The sequence below is a fragment of the Psammomys obesus genome, unplaced genomic scaffold, assembly GCF_907164565.1.
Source record: "Psammomys obesus unplaced genomic scaffold, mPsaObe1.curated_primary_1811, whole genome shotgun sequence".
NCBI classification, from domain to species: Eukaryota; Metazoa; Chordata; class Mammalia; order Rodentia; family Muridae; genus Psammomys; species Psammomys obesus.
Window position 1 is genome coordinate 6,072,205 of NW_026596460.1, and position 15,443 is coordinate 6,087,647.

The 15,443-nt window shown below is 38.1% G+C and overlaps 3 gene segments (V, D, J or C); all 3 read right to left on the minus strand.

The window, feature by feature from the left end:
- Positions 1 to 2,108: 2,108 nt before the first annotated feature.
- On the minus strand, positions 2,109 to 2,753 carry LOC129669947 (probable non-functional T cell receptor beta variable 23-1). The segment is given in 2 exon segments: positions 2,109 to 2,584; positions 2,705 to 2,753. Coding segments are annotated over 2 exon segments (525 nt in total).
- Positions 2,754 to 4,207: 1,454 nt separating this feature from the next.
- On the minus strand, positions 4,208 to 4,717 carry LOC129669948 (probable non-functional T cell receptor beta variable 23-1). The segment is given in 2 exon segments: positions 4,208 to 4,563; positions 4,669 to 4,717. Coding segments are annotated over 2 exon segments (405 nt in total).
- A 2,663-nt stretch (positions 4,718 to 7,380) lies between these two features.
- On the minus strand, positions 7,381 to 7,981 carry LOC129669950 (probable non-functional T cell receptor beta variable 23-1). The segment is given in 2 exon segments: positions 7,381 to 7,775; positions 7,933 to 7,981. Coding segments are annotated over 2 exon segments (444 nt in total).
- Positions 7,982 to 15,443: the final 7,462 nt, after the last annotated feature.

The window sequence follows — 15,443 nt, forward strand, 5'->3', positions numbered from 1 at the left end:
AGACACTTCAAAACTTTCTTGACTAGATAACTAGAAGCAGAAAGACACACATGGTATATACTCACTTATAAGTGGATATTAGTCACATAATATAGGATAAATATACTAAAATCTGTTCACCTAAAGAAGCTAAACAAGAAGGAGGACCCTGGGTAAGATGATAAATCCTCATTCAGAAAGGCAAACGAGACTGATATTGAAAGGGAGAAAACAGGGAACAGGACAGGAGCCTACCCACAAAGGGCCTCTGAAAGACTCTACCCAGCAGGGTATCGAAGCAGATGCTGAGACTCATAGTCAAACTTTGGGAAGCGTGCAGGGAATCTTATGAAAGAAGGGGGAGATAGAGCTGGAGGGGACAGGAGCTCCACAAGCAGAACAAAGGAATCAAATAATCTGGGCCCAGGGGTCTTTTCTAAGACTGATACTCCAACCAAGGACCATGCATGGCAATAACCTAGAACCCCTACACAAATGTAGCCTATGGCAGCTCAGTCTCCAAGTAGGTAAGCCAGTAAGGGGAACAGGGGCTGTCTCTGACATGAACTCAGTGGCTCTTTGATCACCTCCCCATGAGGAGGAACAGCCTTACCAGGCCACAGAGGAAGGCAACACAGTCAGTCCTGATGAGACCTGATAAGCTAGGGTCATATGAAAGGAGAGGAGGACCTCCCCTATCAGTGGACTTGGGGAGGAGCATGGGAGGAGAAGAAAGAGGGTAGGTGGGATTGGGAAAAGACAAAGGAGGGGGCTACAGCTGGGATATAAAGCAAATAAATTGTAATTAATAAAAAATTACTTAATTAAAAAAGAAAATTTAATGAGGTGAAAAGAGAATAAAGTAAGTCTGATGTATTTTATTAGATTGTAGAGTATCCAGTAATTTTCACACACTCCCTGGTGCTATGTCATAAATAAAACAAAACAAAGTAAAATAGCCCTCCACATGTCAATTATTATGATACAGGGCATATAATACAATAATGTGCTTTTAAAAGACACATGATAACACACAGAATGCTCCACACAAGTGTTTTCAATGCTCGAAGAAGAATGGAGGCAAATTGTTTTCTTTTCCAGAAAGAGGACACAGAGTGTCATGGGTCATTAGATTGGAGAGACTGCCCAACTCTCAAAAATATGGCTTTACTCTAAGCTTAGGAGAGAAACTGAGTGTCAGAATTTCATCCATAATAAAATGAAATTTTCATGACTTTCAATATGTACATACATGAATAGGGTCCTTCTCAAGAAAACGATGTGCATGACTTGGACCTAGGCCCCCTGCACACACATAGCAGATGGGTTGCTTGGTCTTCATGTGGGTTACCCGGCAAGTGGAGGGGGCAGGCTGTTTCTCACATGGACTCTATTGCCTGCTTTTGGATCACTTCCCCCTGGCAGGGTTGCCTTGTCTGGTTTCAGGGGATGAAGATGTGCTCTGCCCTGATTGACTTGATGTGCTGGGGAAGCTTGATATGGGGAGAAAGAAAGAAGGGAAAGGGTGATGGGGGAAGGGAAAAGGGGGGAACTGGGAGGAGAAAAGGGAAAGGGCACCCTTGGGATGTAAAATAAATAAGAAAGAAAATAAAAATAATTTTAAAAAGAAAAGAATGAGTAGACCATAAATATTTCTTTTTTTCTCTTAAGATTTATGCACAAATTCATGAGGCTAGAGAAATGATCAGCAGTTAAGGGCATCTGGCTCCAGGAGAGACAGTAATTCAGAGCTCAGCACTCTCATTAGGTGGCTCACGACGGTCTGTAGCTCAGGCTCCAAGAGATGTGATATCCTCTGCGGACGTCATATGCATCTGCACTCAAATGTGTACATGTGTATGCATTTACAATGCACCCCACACACACTTAAATATTTTCTTAATAACTACATCTCAAATACACATTCAAAACTGATACTAATCAACATCAATATGATAGAAAGATGCCAAGGGAAGCTGCAAACTTCAGTGACTTTCTTATTCCAGCCGTGAGCATTGTGTGAAAGGAGAGTGATGGTGGGTAGGTTCAGACAAGCACGAGGTAGGAGAGAAAGGAGAATAATGTGGTATGAAGAACAGCTATCCCAGACATGGCCTGCTTCAGAAATGTCAGCCCGTTGCTCCCGTGAATCTAAAAGCCCTCCAGCCTTGCATGAAATCTGCTGTGGTTGGTGCCAGACCTAGTAATTTTCTGTTACTGTCTTCCAGTTTCTGGCATTGCCCACTTCCTGAGTCGTGTGCACAGTGGGGTTCATGCACTGAGGGGAGTGCACATTTCAGCACTGTGTACTGACTGCTGGCACAGAGGTACAGTGCTGAGTCTCCCGCCTCAGAGGACTGGATTTCCAGACTGCAGGGTGAGTTTGAAGGACACTTAGCTGAGAATCGCTTCTTGACCACGTCTGTTTGTTCAATAATGTCTTCATTTCGAAAGTTAATCAACAATTTAAGTTCTCTTTTCTGGTCCTGTTGATACCAGTAAAAGGCAGTATGCCCCTTTTCAGGGAAACAGCTCATATTTGCTTTCTGTCCTTTCTCTTTGATCAGATATCTTGGAGTCTGGGTTACTTTAGCATCAAAAGATCCTGGAGGAGGAGGAAACAGAAAATGAGAATAGCGCAGGAGGGATTCTGAAAAGGAATAAGGTTGGGAACAGTAGTTTGGAGTGTGAGGGCAAGACCTTTCCCTTTGTTCTCAGTACTCACCTGCCCAGAGGAGACAAAGCACCACCCAGCAAAACAGTCGTGCAGACATGGCCACACTACGGCAGCAGAGGACGCGGTGTGTTCACGATTCACCTGCCACCTTCCTGTGACATGACCCTTTGCAGACTCAACTATGATGTTTCTGCTTTTTGTTACCGCTGAGAAAGTTCTCAGTATCAGAAAAAAAGCTTTCATTCATCTTCATGAATATAGCTCTACGACTCTTTGTTCGTTCAGAACAGTTTATGTGAATTTTACTAACATTCGCATTTTGTAAAGTCATGAAATTATAAGAATATCAGAATTAAGATATATTACTGCTGGACAATGCTTACAGTACTATACAATTTCATTACATACATAATCTCCCTTCTATTTTCTTAATACATTATTGATTCTCTCTCGCTGCCCCATTGTTAAGATTACAGGCTCAAACTGCCACAACAGATTTCTCTCTCTATTCTCTGCATATATTACTCCATCAAAATCATTATTATTACGTATTAAATTATTGACATTATTTAAATATTCATTTACATCTTTATAAAAAAACTGATGATGTCTTGGGACAGAGCCACAAAAGTTTATGGAATATGGTAAAGCTACTGTCAGTGTTAGAAACGGATCTTGTCATTGGATAATGACAGTTGGAGAGATGAAGATATGGGAGAGAGGCTTGTGTGTTTCACACCGTGACTGGAACATACATTAATTATGAATATTCCTTTGGTTTCATGTGTGTGTGTAAAATAGAAGACACATAGTGCATTCCATGTCTTAGCACTCTATGTTTCAACACTCATGTTTTAACACTCAAATGCCAAATGCCAGGGCATGAAATACTATGAAGTTACTGTAATTGTCCTATGGTATGTTATGTATAAGCATTTCAGTGCTGAGAGGAAGCTGTGGATACTTATTTCCTTTCTGGAAAAAGCAGATTTTTAATATTTCCTTCTATTTAGAAGGGAGAAGCTGGAGGAGCACACAGAAACATGAAGTGTTTTGCTCTACATAAGTTCTGGGGGAAATGCAAGCAAACAACATTGTGTGATCTTATGATACTACATATATATCATATTATGCATCATAGTATGTATCATATTATGATATATTTGTATATGATACACATGTACATGATACATGTGTATACACATATGATACATATGTATGACCTTAGGATACTACATATGTGGGTAGAGTTAAATGTTCACTAAGAAAATCATGACTAAATTATTGCCAACCCATTTTCTCTTAAGATTTTAAATATGGGCTCAGAAGTAAATAAACTTAGGACTATACGAACATGAGACCAACTAACTTTATGAAACTGGTAACCATCTCATTCTCACTACAGAGATCACATGGTACGAAGGGTCAGAAAAACAAAACCTTTAGAAGTGTCTCTCCTAATCGCTCTCTTTCATGTGAAGTCTGCTGTGGTTTACACTGGCTCCAGCTAGTTTCTCTGACTCCCTTCCCACCCTGAGCATCACCTGCTTCTTAAGTTGGCACCATGGAGGGTTTGTGAACTGAAGGAAGTGCACAGTTTAGCACTGTGGACCGACTGCTGGCACAGAAGTACAGTGCAGTGTCCTCTGCCTCAGAAGTTTTGATTTCCAGGCTGCAGAGTGAACTTGAGGGACACTCAGCTGAGAATCGCTCCTTAATCATGTCTATTTGATCAACAGGCCGTTGATTCTGAAAGTAAATTAGGAACTTTAACTCTCTGCTCTGTGTCTGTTGATACCAGAACACGGCAGTGTGCTCCTTTTCAGGGGTACAGTTCATCTTTGCTTTCTCTCCTTTCATTTTGATCAGATGTCTTGGAGTCTGAGTAACTGCAGCATAAAAGGAGCCTAGAAGAAAATTAATCAGAAAATGTGAACACAGGCTAGGAAGAGACTCCAGGAAGGAAAATCATTTGGGTCAAACAAGACTCTTCTTGGGAGCTTAGGTCTCACCTGCCCCCAGGAGGCATAGCACTACAGAGCAGAGGAGCTGTGCGCCCATGGCTACACTGGAGCAGCAAAGGATGTGGAGTTTTCACGCTTCCTCAACAACCCCCCTGTGACATCAGCCCTAGGTAGACTCAGTCTTTACATTATTGCTTCATGTTACCACCAAAGCAGTTCATAGCACCAGAAACTTTCCTGTAATCAATAAATATAATTAGTTAAGTTTTATTCAATTAAAATAAGTTTACCATTATTTTGCTGTCATAACAGTAAGAAGCATTAAAATAAACAAAGTACAAAATTTAAAATATCATGTTACTTTTAGGAAATGATTATACCTTTAATCTATTAATTATATTTTTATAATATAATGATATTTTAGAATTTTCTCATTCTTTCTTTCAACATCAGCTATGTAGCCCATCAATTAAAGGCCTGGGTCATCTCAAAAAATACACTTGCTCCTTTATATACTTTTATACATGTCTGTCTCTCCCTTCTTCTCTCCTGTTGAATCATTGATTTTATTTATTCTTCAGTCATCATCTGTATCTTTATCACAAAACACATCTGAGAAATTCAAAGATTATGGAATCCACTGAACCTACTGTCACATCTAGATTGTCTTTGTCTGTCTAGTCACTGGGCTGTGTCAGGAGCAGATATGCGGTGCTTAGCCATGTGGGTCTAGGGATAAAGCGAAGCTTTTAAAATATGTACAGTGAGTCATATACGCAACAGACTGTGCCTCAACCCTCATGTTTCTGACTGTACAGTACTATGGGAGATTTTTAAAGTTCATGGCATGTTCAGTCCAGGGTTTTCAATGCTGTCAATGAGTTAGAAGGAACTTGGTTTATTTCCTGGAATAACTGGATGTGGAGGAAATATTGTGCACCTGTGGGGGAAAAAACAAACCAGATAGGATATGTGCATAGAAACATGGGGTGTTTCACTCATTTTCAGCTTAGGGGGAGTGGAATCAAAGTGTCAAATTTGAATCATTATTAAAATAACTTACATGGCATTAAAATAGATACGTATGTATCTACAATGGGTTTTCTGAGACATAGTCTTGCCCAGATCTTCACAAATCAATTTGGTCTTCAACCTCAGATCACAAAAACGAAGTTAATGTTTAATTAGCTGGGTAGAATGAGACCAATAGAACTTGTCTTTGTAGACTGTCTTACTCTTCCCCCATGAAGACTGGATTAATAAGTAGGAAAGTAATTGGAGAGAGAAAAGCAAGAGATAGACAGAAGAGAAAATAGTTACATGAAGCTACTTAACAATGCTGTGTTTGCAGGCTTCGTGCACAACCTTCCTGTGAACTGACCCCTTTGCAGATGCGATTGTTATGTTACTGTCTCATGTGCCACCAAAGAAATTTATGGTAACAGAAGGGAAGGCTTTCCTTGCCCTGTTCACAAAACTTACTAATATTTCACTCATGCAGAACTGTCATGAATGTCATTACCTGCTCTTGATCACTTGTCCCTGGTGATGCAGCCTTGCCAGGCCACAGAGGAAGACGATCCAGGCAGTCCTGATGAGACTTAACAAGCTATGGTCATATGGCAATAATGAGGAACTCCCCCTTTCAGTGGACTAGGGGAAGGTGTTGGGGAAGAGGGAGGGAGGGTGTGACTGGGAGGAGTTAAGGGAGGATATCCAAATTAATATAATGTATTACTTTGGGTAATGCTAATACTCTTAATTCATTAGTGTCTCTCTCTTTACAAAACATAAATTTTCATCTATGACTGGCCTCACACTTGAATTCTTCCTGCTTTTTGCCTGCTTGGATCCCAGGGCCTAGTTACCACAGCACCTTCCTTCTCGTCTTTCTTCCCCTTGCCCTTTTCTATTGAAGTATTGACTTTATGTTTCTGAAATCAGCCTCTTCAACTTTATGATAAAACTGGCAGTGTCTTTAGAGAGAGAAAGAGATGGAAAATCTCCACTTGGAACTGCTTAAGTGGCCATCCTTGATTGGTGGGAAACATCTTAGGGAGATACGGGGTTTGTGAGAAGGTCTTTGAAATTCTGTGTTAAGAATGGAGCCAACAGTGAGTCTCAACAGTCCTCTCATAATCTGGAAGTACATAAAATGCACCTCCTTATAATCCTTCATTTATCAATAATCACATTTCTGGATATATATCATACAAGGATGATAACGGCCTATAAAATGTTTTAGTATTCAGTATTTTGTGCTTACCAAAAAATTGAAATACTTTTCTGGAAGAAATGCATTTGTGAAGGGCACACAGAAACATGGAGTGTTTCTCTTACCTTGAGCTTGGGAGCAGAGTGAAAATCTAGAGAACAGACATAATAAGATAACATTTATGCAACCTAAAACCCATGCACACATGGCTGGTGGTGGGTGTTCCCTGAGAAGGGAAAGCTAGATCATCACAATCCACTCTTTTGAGATTGTTAAATTCATACTCTGGATAAGCCAGGTTGATCTTTATCAGCATGGTAGAATGCTGAAAGTGAATTTGGCATCTTTGGTGACCACATTACTTTTACCATGAGTACTACATGAAAAGAGATAGGTAGTAGACACAAACAGAAACACACAAAGCAGAGAAAAGAGGAGAAAAGCACCATTCTTCCCAGTTCAGGCCCCACCATCTTTCAGAAAAGTCGCTCCACCTTTAGGCATTTTCTAGGTCCTGTGAAATCTGTTGTTCACACTGGCTCCAGTTAATTTCTGTTACTTCCTTCCAGCCCATCACCTGTTTCCTGAGTGGGCTCCATGGAGGGTTTGTGCACTAAAGTCAATGCACATTTCAGCGCTGTGGAGAGACTGCTGGCACAGAGGTACAGTGCGGTGTCTCCTGCTTCAGAGGACTGGATTTCCAGGCTGCAGGGTGAGTTTACGGGACACTCAGCCAAGAATCGCTCCTTGACGAGGTCGATACTGTCACGAACATCTTGACGTTGAAAAGAAATCAAAAACCTTAACTCTTTGTCCTGCTTCTGTTGATACCAATAAACAAAAGTATGCCCCTTTTCAGGGGTACAGCTCATATTTGCCTTCTGTCCATTCCCTTTGAACAGATGTCGTGGTGTCTGGATAATCTGGCCACCCAAAGAGCCTAGAAGATAAGAAAACAGAAAGCATGAAAAAGTCCAAGTGGCCCAAGAAGTAATCATAACAAAAAAAAAAAAAAAAAAAAAAAAAAGAAGAAGAAGAAGAAGGAGGAGGAGGAGGAGGCTTGGAGCTACTATCAAGAATCCCAAAACCAGAATGACCTGCTCTCAGGAGACAGAAGGCTACACAGCAGAGAAGCCTCGTGTTCATGATTGCATTGGCTAGCAAAAGGAAGTGTCAGACTGTCTGTGCCTTTCCTGTAACATGATCCCTTTTAAGATTCAAAGACACTACTTTACACACATGATTTTGCTGACACATTTCACAATATAGAAGGAAATTTTTAACAGAGTAAATAAATTTGTTTTTTATAACTAATACAAACAGCACATGCATATTTTAGACAGCTAAAAGTAAAATTAGTCACAGCACAAAGCATCTTATGACTACCAGACAAAGACCAGACTGTTGGTGCATTAGTGATAACCTCTGAAGCTCTCTTTCTCAGTCACCTTTTTCATGAGCATGCATGTGTGTGCAAAACCATACTAATTTTTGCATGTATGTATATAGACTGAGCCACATTACTTTTTACTAATTGATTTTTAATTGTTCTCTGATAATGCCCTTTTAGCTAATTTTATCCTTCCCTGTCGATGTATATTCATATTATGGACCATTTATGTTCAGTGTTTCTTGATTGTCTCCTAAGCATGGTTTCTCATTAACTTGTGTATTGGTGTTTATATCACAGATGGATATTGTTTTTGTTTGCCATCTAACGTTGTGTACCTGTGCCCTATCATTACTACTCTTTCATATTTTTGTGACTAACCACTAATATTTTATTCTGTTTTCCAGCTTGTTCAATTTACTAGAGTTTGTTTTAGTTAACCCCACTTCTTCTTGTCCGAGTTTTCAATCACTGTTCCTTTTAAGTTGTACAATCTTTTTGTGAAGTTTTGACTTTATTTTCTTCTCACTCTTTCCTATTCTCATTCTAGGGGACTAGGTTAACAACTAGAAGTACGTATGTCTATGGATTTTTTTTCTTCTTTCTCATTAAACTGAAGATTCCGTCATCGTCTAAACTGACATCAAATACATTGATCAAAGTTTGATAATACACCAACTGACTAAACACTCAAGTAGTTAATTTGTGTTAGGAAATAGTTATCACAAGTTTTGAAAGCTCTTGTTTTCTTCTGCATCCATGTTCTCTGTTTTGTTTTGTTTTTTAAATAAGATTGACATGTTTGCTGAGAGCTGCCCTTCTTCAATTTTTATTTTATGAAATCGTGTCACATGTGTAGCTCAGACTGTCCTCAAACCCAAACTCAGTGTGTAGATGAGGACGGCCTGATTCCCTTGACTCTTGGCCCCATCTTCCAGGGTACTGAAATAGCAGCCATGCGCTAAGATGCCTGGCTTTTTTATGTCTCTTACATTTTACTGCCTAACATAACAAATTATTATTTGGTTTTACAGTTTTTAGACTATTTGACATTCTGCAATGTAGTTTTCATCTAAATTTATAAAATACTGTTTTACTCTTGTGCTCACTTTTAGTTAACTTTCACTTTCTTTAATTTTCTGTGTGATAATTACTATCATCTATTTATCCCTTGGATAGTCAATGTACATTTAGGGATTTTCATGTTTTGCCACTGTAAGCAATGCTACACTAAATATTCTTGTCTTATTCTCACATATAAGAAAATGATTTATCAGGGATGGGATCAATAGACAGTGTGTGTGCCTATCTGTAACTTTACTAAAAATTCCATTTTGCCTATTTTTCAAGTGTATTGCATTTCTTAATTAATTTGTGAAGTTCTCTGTACTAACCTTTCCTGAATACATAATGTTGAGAGCAATACAAATTTGATATGGATAAAATATAGATATCTATAGCATATAGCTAATTTTTAAATCTTGTATGTTTAACTTTGATAATTATATCAATCTGATACAGCCACTTTCATCAATTTGACTCTAATAATGAAGAAGATTTGTAAATACTTGCTTGCTGTGAGAACCAAACCATTGCTACTATAGTACATTACCGAAAGTTCATGATTTCATTACATGCATTCCTCTACCACTTGAATTAATTGCGGCTTGAATTAATTGCATTGTGAATTAATAGTCCAGTTGCATTTTTTATGTGCATATATTCACTTTCCCACCATTATTTGTTGAAAAATCTATTATTCACCTGCATTTTTACTTCTGTTCATAAATACACAAGATTTTTACCTTGATCTATTCATGTATACATAATATTCATAGTATTCATCTATACGTAATATCTCTGTGGGTTACTATTTCTGTTAAATATTACTTTTGTCAAACTCATGTCTCTTATTTGCTTCTTTTACACCAATACGGCCTTGGCTATTCTTGACCCTTTACGGTTCCACGTAATCTTAAGATTTATCTTATCAAACTGTAAGAAAGCCCATTCATATTTGATTGACTTGATTACATTAGATAAATTAAGAAAACTGATCTTTAAAAATATGTACTGTTTTCATCTCCTAGTGCCACCTTTATGAAAATCAGTACTCAAAAGAATAAGGATAGAACTGCCATATGGTCAAGCTATAATCCTCCTGGGTCTAGAGTCAAAGGAAATAAAGCTTACATGAAGAGGATATAACCTGAATAACCATGTTTTTTTTTTTTGTGGACAAGTTGCACAATAACAAAGTTATGGAATACATAAAGATATCTATCAGTGAATAAATAAAGAAAATGCAGCATATATACAATAGAATGTTATACAGACATTTATAAGAGTGAAAGCACGTTGTTTATAGGAAAATTTATACAACCAAAAGCTACCTGTTAAATGATACCACACTCAGAAAGATTCAGAACATATTGTATGTTTCCTCTTGTATATGAATTTTTAAGATGTGAAAGAAAAGTTACTATTAGGAATTATGAAGACAACCCAATAAGAAGGGATCTATACATCGTAAGGGATAAGTATGCTCAATGCACCTTATATACATATGCCAAAATGTCCCAATACAGTACACTGCTTTTTTACAATTAACATACACTAGTAAAGAGTAAATCTTAACATAGATGTTTTCATTTTAAAACTGTTTAAATGAGTACAAAACAAGGACTTTTTTGACTTTGCATATAAAATTTCAATCCATATAAAAATTCAATAAAATTTTTGATCATTTTTTGAGATCCTGTAAATTTTTAATTTTCTTTGATTTAATTTTCTAAAAATATCAGTGATTTAAACACGTTAAACTTTAAAAGAAATTCTGTGAAGTAACAGGTTAGGAAAGATGTCATGTTTCTATCCACAGGCCCTTCATACGCCCCTCAGCCATCCATACTCCCAGGTTCTATGAGCAGCTGTGGGAGCTGACTCATGTTGATTCATTGAGCTTTACAGGTTGTGTGTATGAGTTTGTGTGTGTGTGTGTAATCCATAGCTTGTGTCTTTCTGAATATAGTATAAAGAATCTTCACTTGAGGACCTAGACCCCAGGCTCAGAAGTAGCCCATAGGCAGCTCAGTCTCCAAGTGGGTTCCTTAGTAAGAGACAAAGAGGTTGTCTTTGATATGAACTCTATGGCTAGCTCTTTGATCACTTCCCCCTGAGAGAGGGGCAGCCTTACCTGGCCACAGAAGAAGAGGGTGCAGCAAGTCGTGATGAGACCTGATAGGCTATGATCAGATAGTAGGGGAAGAGGACCTCGCCTATCAGTGGACTAGGGAAGGGGCATAGGAGAAGAAGAGGAAAGGAGGAGGTAACCAGGAGGAGATGAAGGATGGGGTTACAGCCAGGATACAAAGTGAATAAATTATAATAAATAATATATAATAATAAAAAAGAAAAGTCCTACTAACCAGTATAAGCTAGCATATAGCATGTCAGACACTTCCACCTACTCCCCAGACATGCCTTTGATCAATTTCAATTTTGGGACCTTTCTGTTTGTTTGTTTTTTTTCTCATTTTCTTAGAAATATCAAATATTATTCTTCCTTTACACCTTTATTTTACAAAATGATTGCTCCCAGCCCTTTGGTTACTTTAATATCCCTAATTACAAGAAAACTATATTTTGCATTTCCAAGATATTTTTCTCTGCTTTTTATATTCATATTTTTGATGGAATTTCTGGGCCCATAGTTTGATCCTTTATATACTGAGTTCTGTTGAATCTAAACCATATTCCAGCTATACTACATCTTCATTTCATATTGAGATACTTTACATCCTACTTCAAGTTCACCCCGTGTCCTATTAAACCACTGAGAACCTTTTCATCTCAAATGAGAATCACTATTGTTGACAAGATCCTGTTTCATTTTAAACTGTGGTCTTTCTACAGAACCAATGTCAATGGGAGAAAAAAAAATTGATAACCTGTCTTTGCTGAGGAAAGGCAAAGGCTACAAAGCCCGGAACTCAACCTAAACAACAACAACAACAAAACCATATTCAGTTTACTTTCTCAAACTTGTCCTATTAGACAAAGTATGCCAGCTTCCTGTTTGATAATTGCTCTCCAAATGTTGCTTTCTTCGATAGGCTTTCGTAGATGTTACTCACTCCCCTTTTCTATCATATTCTGATCAAGGCCAGCTTAGTCTGGAAAAGTTAAGATATGGCCTCCTTTTAGCTTCTTCTATGCCAACCAGAAAAAAACAAAAACAACAACAAAAAAACAAACAAAAAAGTGGGTATGCGCGCTGACCTCCCAAGGAAGTCCAATTAGAGTCTTATTTACTACTATATTATATTCAGTCTTGTTAGAGTCCATTCTGATTATGTACCAGTTTGATTATTAGCTCTGTGGATTAATCTTTTTACTGTTCAGCTAACTTCAGTGTTTGAAAAGAGTAGCATGACAGAGTATATCCTCAAAACAAAAGCATGTTTTGTGGAATTTTTCTCAGAAGCAGTTTGTGAGAATTCAGCAGGTAGAACAGGGAATAATAGCTAATAGAATAGATAGAGTAAATGAGGATATGTTAAGAGAGCAAGGCTGGAGAGTTTGTTGCACCAAGGGGACTGACCTGTGACATTGTGAGTACTACCAGAACAGAGGAACAAAGCCATTTGGTTGGTGTGGGTCAACTAAATGGTAAGAGAAAAGAATCCAACTCTTCTAGAGAGATGCAGTAGCTTCACATCTTCACTCTGAGCATCCTTTTCAACTGCTGAGCAATGAGCCAGTTTCATTCCTTTTTCTAGGTCCTGCTGGTACCAGTACACGGCATTATAGACAGTTCTGTTGAAACCCTAGAGCCAATTCTGTCAAGTTCCACTGAATAAGGATGTTGTCTGAAAGACTGTAACATCCATAGATCCAGTGGGCAAAAGAGACACGGACTGAGGACTGTGTTTAGAAGGAAGTGTTATGCTATTGGGAAAAGGAGGTGTGGGGCAGGGATCTGGCAAACCTGGGAAGGGATTTACTTTGTGTTGAACTCAGACTCACCTGCTCCAAAGAGAAAAAAAATTATCAAAATGCAAATCATATAATTGCCAGTTTCAATGACAAAATCTCTCTGTAGCTCCATCATGGACTCTGGGAAATTGGAATCCATGTGCCCTGCACAGCAGGATGCGTAGAATTTGCCACGGATGCACGTCAACTGTCGCAGCTAGTCTTTCTGATGGTGAGAGAAGGGTTGAAGAAGATCCAGTCTTGTGACTTCTTCTGCTTCGGGAAGTTTGTATATCCCTTCTAAATGCAAAAATACCAAATGGGGCTAGCTGGTATCGCTTATTTTGTGGCCAAAGTTATACTCAGAATGTCATGTGTTTGTGTGATTGCTGCAGTCAGCGCTGGGAAGGCACACACCTGCACCTTCTAGACTCTGCTCACTCCCTCATTCCCACTAATATTTCTGAGATGAAGAAACCCGCCCATAGGAGGCAGTTCAGAGCTACCGTCATTTCCTTTTAGAAAGCCTTTTATCCAGTGCCTGTGCTTACCATAAGCAATTGATGTGGTGAATGTGGTGAGATTGCTCCTGGAGGCGTAGCAACCATGGAAGAGCCTAAGCCTCACTATATAGATTAGAGCAAAGGACTGGAAGTAGGGGAGTCCTACTTCCTGCCACGTTCCTGCTAAGCATCCTTGTTAACATTACTTGACCCCTCTTTGATACAATTTTCTCTTCTGTTATATATCTATCTCAAAATAACATAGAAAATTTAGAGCAGTTCTTAGCTAAAAACAAGCATATTTATGTTTGTTATCATTAATTTTAGGATATGGTACTCTAATCAAAAAAAGCATTAAGAATTTAATACTATGTCAAGAAAAATCAGACTTGTACTGATATGGGATTTTACCTGCTAATGAGAATATTTTCCAGCACTAAATTTTAATTAGAATTTGAACAGTGTAAATTTATGGTATGAAATAGGTTCTTCTCAAGAGTCTTAAGTAAACAGAAAGGACGTTAATCATTTCTTAACAAACGCTGCTAATCTACTAAACAAATGTTACTTTATATTTGAGCCAAGGTCATCAGTAATACAAGGTCTACTGCTTTCATTTCATCTTTTGATTGGAATATAATGACTTCGTAGTTGTTTGTGTTACATGCTGAAGAAAGGAGAAGTCAGAGACACCATGATTACAAGAAAAAGGAAAGAGGTAGGAAGTGGCCCTGGAAGGAGAAGGAGAGAAGGAATGAGAATTCTTCTTTATTGAGAATATCTATGTAATTACTTCCAGTTGCTAAATCTTAGGTTTAGTCTTTCAGTCATACCAATGAGGTGCAAGCCTCATCCAGTATAAGGGCCTCTTCATTTTTGTCAGTTTGACAACCCCAAAAAATCCTTTGGAAAATAACATCTAAAGGTATAAAGTGAAATTCATAATATTACAACTCTTTCCAAATGCAGATGTCAAAATACTACTTTAAACTTTTATGATGTACTAATATATAGACGACTTCAAAGTAAATGAAATATAAGCTGATTAATCTGAAAACTGCCATGATTTCACAGCAGTGATGGACATAAATGGTATTTACTCTACGTAATGTAATGTGGAAGAATTTGATTGTCAAATACCTGTAATGTGTGCAATATATATGCAAAGGAAAATGAATGTGATTTACATTATCAAGTCTGTCACAGATATAACCAAAACTGTTATTTTTTACTCAGTATTTTTATTGTAGCAGGAAATGATGTGTTTCAGCTAGACATCATTGAAAAATAAAGATATATTTTTTTTTCATTCAAACCTGTGTATTCTCTAAATTTTATCTGTGCAGTTTTTAGAGGCCCAGAGATCATGGGTTAAAAATGTCTGCCTCGGGAAAGAATATGCTTCACGCGTGAAGCCATGCATAGAAAAATGTTAGGAAGCATGCATAGCCTACAAAATCCAATGTGTATATGATTCCTAGTGCTGTCCAACGGTAACAGTAGCTGTTACTTTGTACTGGTATTTGGACTCAAAATAGAACAAGCATTTACCAAAATCACATCCTGTTCTTGAGAACAAGAAGGAGAGTTGCATCATCAGCCTTCTACGCAGTCTATTTGCTATCAGCCACACTACCCATTATCTGCGTCATCCTCATTACCATCATCATCCTCACATGTCCGTGATTCCTGAGGAGCATCACTGTCTTGTGCAATGACGGCACATAACCTCAGAATG